This window comes from Oncorhynchus mykiss, chromosome 24, assembly GCF_057628025.1.
Source record: "Oncorhynchus mykiss isolate SJ-2025 chromosome 24, ASM5762802v1, whole genome shotgun sequence".
NCBI lineage: Eukaryota > Metazoa > Chordata > Actinopteri > Salmoniformes > Salmonidae > Oncorhynchus > Oncorhynchus mykiss.
The window spans coordinates 4,087,150-4,095,804 of NC_143045.1; the positions used below are offsets into that span (position 1 = coordinate 4,087,150).

General features: G+C 41.3%; 1 protein-coding gene across 1 annotated transcript; it reads left to right on the forward strand.

The window, feature by feature from the left end:
- The first annotated feature begins 726 nt into the window (after positions 1 to 726).
- Positions 727 to 5,763, forward strand: tbcb (tubulin folding cofactor B). Its single transcript, XM_021581957.3, has 7 exons — positions 727 to 1,092; positions 1,309 to 1,479; positions 1,629 to 1,772; positions 2,127 to 2,223; positions 2,513 to 2,704; positions 3,616 to 3,688; positions 3,848 to 5,763. Exons 2-7 carry the CDS (start codon positions 1,360 to 1,362, stop codon positions 3,960 to 3,962), a joined length of 741 nt encoding a protein of 246 aa, XP_021437632.1. The 5' UTR covers positions 727 to 1,092; positions 1,309 to 1,359; the 3' UTR covers positions 3,963 to 5,763.
- Positions 5,764 to 8,655: the final 2,892 nt, after the last annotated feature.

The following is an 8,655-nucleotide window of genomic DNA, read 5'->3' on the forward strand; positions in this document are numbered from 1 at the left end:
TGTGTGACAGAGAGTGTTTTACAGCACGTACACCTGGATGTGCAGACAGACAGAGTGTGATGAGGCAAGGCCAAACACCCCTATCTCAACTTGATACAGGAATGGTAAACTTTTCCTCTAGGGGTGGAGGTAGTGGGGAGGCGGTCTGGCTTCTGGCTGCACCCCATACTCCTTTCTTTGATCTTGTCTTTTCTGACCATACAAGCCCTCAAACTCCCACTCTCAGCCCAAAATTCTAATTTGATGCACAGATGTTATTTTATGTTCCTGTCTGATCTGTTTATTTCCCACTCACACATCCATGAATAGATATTGGAGTAGACAACCATTATTTGTCAAAGGCAGGGCCTGGTAATAACTTTTCAAAGGTAAGAATGTGTCTCTTTCTCACTGATTAATATGTCATAGAGCAGTTAACACCTTAGCAAAGAATCAAATTATTCTGCACATGATATATATATATATATATATATATATATATTAATTCAATCAATCAATAGACTAACTTCAAAATATGTCAATGCACAATTTTATTTGCTCTCATCGCAATTCAACGTTGTTTGTAACAATGTAGCTAACATTGCATGACTTTGTTACAAAACTTAACATTTGGGCTTTATAGGGCTTATAGCGCCACTATGTGGATGCAATTGATACTTATATTACTTGGGCGTGGCACTTTCACGCAAAACCCCGCATTGATTCCTACATTGATGATTGGTTACTAATCATGAAAGGCCACTTCTATCAACATGATTGACGTGCCTACGTAGGCATCCCAAAGCCTTTCTTTCTGTTACGGCATCTTAGAAATGTGCTACCCATTGGTCAACCTAAATACACACCCTACATTTTATTGACATGACTGGTTCCCTGCGGTTGTGGGCGGGTAGAAGGTTCCAGAACTGGGCGTAGCAGGATCTGTGGGTGGTGTCGTTTGAAGTGAACAACACATCCGCCAGCCACCCTTCTCCCATCGGTTCACTGAGATTACAGCACATGGTCCCTGGATTGATTTAGTCTAAAAACACCCAGTTATTTGATAGTAGCTACTTATTTATAGAGATCGTCAAGAAAAGTGCAGAAGGACAGGTAAATTATGTGTGCGACCAAGCTGGAAGGACTCACGTTAGCTAGCTAACTTTGTTTAGTTTGCTGCGTGCATGCTAGCTAGCTAGCAAGTTCTCATTTTCTTAACTGTGAACTTTGTATCTGACTAGCCGTGTTGAAAGCCGTTTGCAACTGTTGTGTACTATTTATTTAGGTTAAGAATGTTAACTGCCTAACTGTTATTTGTAATTTATGCAGTGTTCGTTGTTGCCTGAATAAGTTAAACACCGGCGAAACGAAAGCTTGAAAATGGACGGTGGCGTGACGGTCATCACCAATCCCACAGTGTCGGTGCGGCTGACCAGTACCATCAGTTCGTTCGAGGTGAATAAACGATATAACAGGGGAATCACCATCGCCGAATTCAAGGTAAGTTGTTGGTAATATGTCCTTCGGGCCTCTGAATCATAATGATGTAGCAATTGCCCCTCTGCACTGCAGACACTAAGACCACAGGCGCAGCACAGCCTGTGGTCATGTGATGCAGTTTCTCGGTTTCTATTTTTTTTTCTCTCTAGGGTAAATTGGAGATGGTTGTGGGTACCCCGGCCTCCAGCATGGAACTGCAGCTTTTCAGTACCACTGACAAGTTCATGCAGAAACTGGATGACAACGAGGCCCTGCTAGGTTCCTACCCTGTGGATGATGACTGCAAAATTCACGTATGTACTTCTGTGCTCAAACACTGCTCACATGGTGTGTCCCCTGTTTACCTTTATTCACACTGGAGTCATGTGTAAGATGTTAGATCTGTTGATAGGGTATCTTAATCCACAAGTGATTTCAATGCCCACAAGATTTCTGACCACAGCATGACTCTGCTAGCTTGATTGCCAGCCTCTTTCTACATTTGACAAGGTTATATTGTTGCCTTGCCATACTTGTCTTATTGGGCTAAACAGCGACCAGTTGGTTAAAAGCAGAAACTGACTGGCACCTGTACGATGACTGAGCCATTCTGTTATTTTATTATTCAATATGCTGAGTCACGATGATGGTGAATTCTGTGTGCTTAGGTGATTGACCGCAGTGGAGCCCAGAGCGGAGAGTTCAGTGATCTATCTAAAGTGGAGAAATTTGAGATTCCAGATGAAGTCTATGAGAAGAGGACAGGTACTGTGAGCTTGCACCATCATCCATCATTCACCATTCACAGCTAAAGCGTACAATTGAAATTGAATCGGAGGCAGTGAAGAAAAGACTTGTTGAGAGCCATTTGCCACTTTCGAGTGCCACAACAGATAACTAGTGATAATTGCTCTCATCTACATCCTGTGTTACCTTTCAGTTTGAGGTTACATGGCAAAACCTTTCCTCAGTACATTACGTAATGATTGAGTGACAAACTATTACCATTGTAATTTGGGGATTTCAAAGTGGATTGTCCATCTTTCCTCCTCAGATTCTGTAAGGTCATTCATGAAGAAGCAACGCGTTGGTCGCTTCAATGAAGAAGAGACGGCTAAAAAGGAGGCAGAGCTTGCAGCTCGTGAGGCCGAGGAGGAGGCTGCTGCTGCTGCCATCGGCGTTGGCAACCGATGCCAAGTGCAGGTTGTTGGGCTACCTACCAAGATTGGCACCGTTATGTATGTTGGTGAGTGAGGTTGAAGCTTATTTTCCACAACAGGATTTAGGCTTGTCTAAACATCCTGTTACCATGGTTACGCCATGGATTATCACTCTGACTGAAGTCGCCCTAAAAAGACGCAATGGTCTCTACAAGCCAGAGTGTTGAATAATGTATTTCCACCTACTGTAGTGGTTGTACATGCTGTTGGTCCTTTTGGCGGTAGGAGGTGGAGATAAGGTATCCACAGGAAAGGGAGAGCGAGACCCTTAAATAGAATTGAGACTTCAGAAAGTGTTCACACCACTTTACTTTCTCTAAATTGTTGTTACAGCCTGAATTTAAAATGGATTGTTATTTTAAAAAATACAAAAAAGTCACTGGCCTGCCCCATAATGTCAGTGGAATTGTTTTTAGAAATGTTGAAATGTATCAAAATATAAAAGCTGAAATGTCTTTATGGCAAGCCTAAATAAGTTTGTGGAAAACTTATGTAAAATAATAAGTTGTCCTGAATACAAAGTGTTATGTTTGGGGCAAATCGAATACAACACTCTCCATATTTTCAAGCATAGTGGTGGCTGCATCATGCTATGGGTATGCTTGTAATTGTTAAGGACTAGGGAATGTTTTAGGATTAAAAAAAAGAAACCCTAATGGAGCTAAGCACAGGCAAAATCCTGGAGGAAAATGAGTTTGTCTGCTTTCCACCAGACACTAGGAGCTTAATTCACGTTTCAGCAGGACAAAACCCTATTACTCAAGGCCAAATCTACACTGGAGCTGCTTACCAAGACAGTGAATGTTCCTTAGTGGCCTAGTTACAGTTTTTAGTTAAACCTACTGCAACACAACAAAATGTGGAATAAGTCAAGGGGTATGAATACTTAAGGCACTCCTTATTCCAACAGAAAACACTGTTATTTTCTGTCTTGCAGGTACAGTAGATTTCAAGCCGGGTCATTGGGTGGGAGTGAAGTATGACGAGCCTCTTGGGAAACATGATGGCAGGTGAGGGCAACTGGCATAATTTGTGACATCACATGGTGTCTGAGAATGTTCACTGTTAAGAGCTACCTTGCATCATGATGTGTATTTCTTGTATTAGACTTATGGAGTTGTGCAGACCGCATGAAGTGTACTTGATGTCTCTTCTCTCTCTTTCCTTAGTGTGAAGGAGAAGCGATACTTTGAATGTGAGAACAAGTACGGTGCGTTTGTCAGGCCCCTGACAGTGACCGTGGGGGACTTCCCAGAGGAAGACTACGGTCTGGATGAGATGTAGAACTGTGATGCTGTCACCCAGTCAAAGGGTGTGGGCAGATGGGTTCAACCAAGGTTCAACTTTGACCTCCAGTCCGACTACGAACCCGGGGCGAGGGACAGTGTCATTGCGATTAACTTTATTTTGTTTTGCGCTGGTCAGGGAGGTATGGGTTGGACTATAGAGAGCTGCAACTGGGTAAGGAGGCAGTATCGCCTAGGACCAAATCTAGCGTAGGTGTTTGATATCAGAATAGAAATTCAGTGCAGAACGTGAGTAAACCGCCATGGGAGGATCTAACCTAGTCAATGTTTCATGTGAACTCTGTCGGAGGGTCTGAAGTGGTCCTCTTATGCATCACCTTCCCTTCAGAAGTACCCACTGCCCCCACTCAATTACACTGCTCAATGATGAGTTGTTCCAAGATGGAAAACGACTACTAATATTCTTCACTGGCATTCTATATCAGAGCAGACTGTTGGGTTCCAAATAAAATTCAAGTTTTTTTTCCATCTGTACATGTACAGTGCATAAAGAAAGTATTCAGACTCCTCGGCTTTTTCAGCCTTATTTTAAAATTGATTAAATTAAACATTTTCCTCAACAATCTACACACAATACCCCATAATGGTGAAGAGAAAACAGGTTTTTGGAAATGTTTGCAAATTTATTGAACAGAAATACCTTGTTTACATAAGAAATTTCACAGTAGTTTTGAAAGTGGTGCTCCTGAGTCAAAATTGGTCCCTGTTTTTTGTGTACTGTCATTAATTTTGTGTGATATGAATTTGGAAAATTGTTTGAGGTGTATTTTAAAATTCATCTGTTACAAATCCAATTTGTGCCATATTTTACGAATTTCTTTAAAATCCAGGACTGCATCTTTGAATGTTTTTTTTTTGTGGAATTTACTGGATATTAAATGAGCAGAGTTGAGAAAAGCTCTCGAATTAAAGTACAGAGTCTTTGATGCCTTGTTACAACTACATTGTTGGATGTATTTCATGTAAATGATAACCAGGTGGTCCTACTAGTTCGTTTGATCCAGTGGCTTTAGAATGCAAGCGTTCCTAAATTGATGTCCTCCGAATTTTGAGTTGAACCTGAATTGCCCATCACATCCTAGATTCAAATTGAATAATAGGCAGTCATAAAAAGCATCACAATGTGAATTATCAACCCAAGCCATGGTTCTGGTAAACTTTATAAAATAAATCCCATGCTTTGGAATGCAAGAATTCACACTACAACAAAATATCTAGTTGTACTGACTAGTGACAGTTTATTTGAATCTGTTCAATGGTTATTGTACCATAAAACCCTTTGTTTTTGTGTGTTATGTCCCTGTTCTAGATTCTGGAAAATGTTAAACTGCTTCTAACGCTCCAACACTTCAAATGTCTGAATACCAGTTATGCACATAGACAGCATGCAGTTCAGACCTAGAGCTCAGCTGACAAGTCACTTTTCAGATGGATGAGATATCTTATCTGTATTTCTACTGAACTTCATTGTACTGCTCCTCATTGCTACTTCAGAGTTTGACTCATGAAAGCATGTGATCTGTCATTTGTTTTGTCGCGCATGTAACTGAGCCAGTTTTGGAAGAGAAACTGAATATAAAAGCAAATAATTAATGCGTTCCTTTTTTATTTTAATTGTATTTTTTCCCTCAGACCTTGTCAGCATTTGACAGGCCCTGATTGGTCCATGAATTGCAATCTGTTCTTATGAAATCTCAAAGGTGCTGGTGTTATTTTTGATGTGCCAAAGTGCAATGGTATCTAATGCACAATAAAGTAAAATAAACATACCAGCAGATGTGATGCTCAAGGTGTATTTTACCGATTCTTACTCTGATTCACCATTAGTAGGACAAAAATAAAGTACCTCATGCATGGTGAAAAGAGAGGTAGAAGAGATCTCTAGTCTAGGCAGGGGTTAAAGACTTCATCACACTTATCCCGAGACTGTCAGGTTGCAGTGGGACACTGCACAGGAAACTGAACAGTGAAGCACTGACGGAAGGAATATGGTCAGTGGTCGTAAAAGTGCCCAATTGTCATACTTGATACCTGCTCATTGACTTTTGCTCAGCCTTCAACACCATAGTACCCTCCAAGCTCATTATGCTCGGGGTCCTGGGTCTGAACCCCACCCTGTGCAACTGGGTCCTGGACTTCCTGATGGGCCGCCCCAGGTGGTGAAGGTAGGACACAACACCACTTCGCTGACTAAACACAGGCCCCACAAGGGTGCGTGTTCAGCCTCCTGTACTCTCTGTTCACCCATGACTGCATGGCCACACATGCCTCCCAACTATATTATCAAGTTTGCAGACAACATAACAGTTGTAGGCCTGATTACCGAAAATGGCAGCCTACAGGGAGGTGAGGGCCCTGGCGGAGTGGTGCCAGGAAAATAACCTCTCCCTGATCATGGACTTCAGGAAACAGCAGAGAGAGCACGTCCCTATCCACACCGACGGGACCACAGTGGAGAAGGTGAAAAGCTTCAAGTTACTCTGGATACACAACACCGACGATCTGAAATGGTCCACCCACACAGGCAGTGTGGTGAAGAAGGCGCTTTAGAAATTTGGCTTGGCCCCTAAGACCCTCACAAACCTTTACAGATGCACATTTGAGAGCATCCTGTTGGACTGTATCACCGCCTGGTACTGCACTGCCCACAACCACAGGGCTCTCCTGAGGCATCTCCGGGGGCACACTGCCTGCTCTCCAGGACACCTACAGCACACGATGTCACAGGAAGGCCAAAAAGATCATCAAGGACATCAACCACCCAAGCCATGGCCTGTTCACCCCGCTACCATCCAGAAGGCGAGGTTAGTACAGGTGCGTCAAAGCTGGGACCGAGAGACTGAAAAACAGCTTCTATCTCAAGGCCATCAGACTCTTAAATAGCCATCACTAGACGGCTACCACCTGGTTACTCAACCCTGCACCTTAGAGACAGCTGCCCTATATACATAGACATGGAATCACTAGTCACTAATAATTTTTACATACTGCTTTACTCATTACTGCAGTAAGCATTTCACGGTAAAGTCTACACTTGTTGTATTCGGTGCATGTGACAAATAAAGTTAGATTTGATTTGATATACTGTATTCTATTCCACTGTATTTGAGTCAATGCCACTCTGACATTGCTCGTCATAATATTTACATATTTACTCCATTATTTGATTTAGATTAATATTTTTATGAATTGTTAGATATTACTGCACTGTTGGAGCTAGGAACACAAGCATTTCGCTACACCCCTAATAACATCTGCTAAATATGTGTATGTGACCAATAAAATTAGATTTGATTTCAATAGAAAATGACTGAAGTAAAATTGAAAGTCTCTCAGTAAAATACTATTTGAGTAAAAGTCAAAGTATTTGGTTTTAAATATACTTAAGTATCATCTACAAGACCCTGCTAGGTAAAGTCCCCCCTTATCTCAGCTCGCTGGTCACCATAGCATCACCCACCTGTAGCACGCGCTCCAGCAGGTATATCTCTCTGGTCACCCCCAAAACCAATTCTTTCTTTGGCCGCCTCTCCTTCCAGTTCTCTGCTGCCAATGACTGGAACGAACTACAAAAATCTCTGAAACTGGAAACACTTATCTCCCTCACTAGCTTTAAGCACCAACTGTCAGAGCAGCTCACAGATTACTGCACCTGTACATAGCCCACCTATAATTTAGCCCAAACAACTACCTCTTTCCCTACTGTATTTATTTTATTTATTTATTTATTTTGCTCCTTTGCACCCCATTATTTTTATTTCTACTTTGCACATTCTTCCACTGCAAATCTACCATTCCAGTGTTTTACTTGCTATATTGTATTTACTTTGCCATCATGGCCTTTTTTTTGCCTTTACCTCCCTTATCTCACCTCATTTGCTCACATCGTATATAAACTTGTTTATACTGTATTATTGACTGTATGTTTGTTTTACTCCATGTGTAACTCTGTGTCGTTGTATGTGTCGAACTGCTTTGCTTTATCTTGGCCAGGTCGCAATTGTAAATGAGAACATGTTCTCAACTTGCCTTCCTGGTTAAATAAAGGTGAAATAAAAAGTATCATAAGTCAATTGAATTGCTAAAATATACTTAAGTATCAGAAGTAAAAGTATAAATAATTTCAAATTCCTTATATTAAGTAAACCAGACAGCACAATTTTCTTGGTTTGTATTTATTTAGATAGCCAGGGGCACACTCCAACATAATTTACAAAGGAAGCATTTGCGTTAAATGAGTCTACCAGAACAGAGGCAGTAGGGATAACCCGGGATGTTCTCTTGATAAGTGGGTGAATTTGACAATTTTTCTGTAAAAACATAACGAGTACTTTTGAGTGTCAGGGAAATGTATGGTGTAAAAAGTAATTTTCTTTAGGAATTTACTGAAGTAAAAGTAGGCAAACAAAATACATAGTAAGGTGCCTACCCCCCCAAAAACGACTTAAGTAATACTTCAAAGTATTTTTTACAAAGGTACTTTACACCCCTGGGTTACAACAGGCACAAATACAGTAAGCACAACATACCACTGAACATACAGTAAAGAGAGCGTAGCAGATATAACAAGCAGCTGTCTCCTCTATTGTTTAAAAGAGGGGACTGCTGCAAATAGAGAAATAAGGACGGCACTGATGTCTTCATGCCAACATGGGACGACTTGCTTCTTT

Excerpts from the sequence above, each read along its gene's own strand:
- tbcb (XM_021581957.3), top strand. The coding sequence starts at position 1,360 with ATGGACGGTGGCGTGACGGTCATCACCAATCCCACAGTGTCGGTGCGG. Across the intron at positions 1,773-2,126 it reads ATGATGACTGCAAAATTCAC|GTGATTGACCGCAGTGGAGC; the intron begins GTATGTACTTCT and ends CTGTGTGCTTAG. Across the intron at positions 3,689-3,847 it reads CTTGGGAAACATGATGGCAG|TGTGAAGGAGAAGCGATACT; the intron begins GTGAGGGCAACT and ends CTCTTTCCTTAG.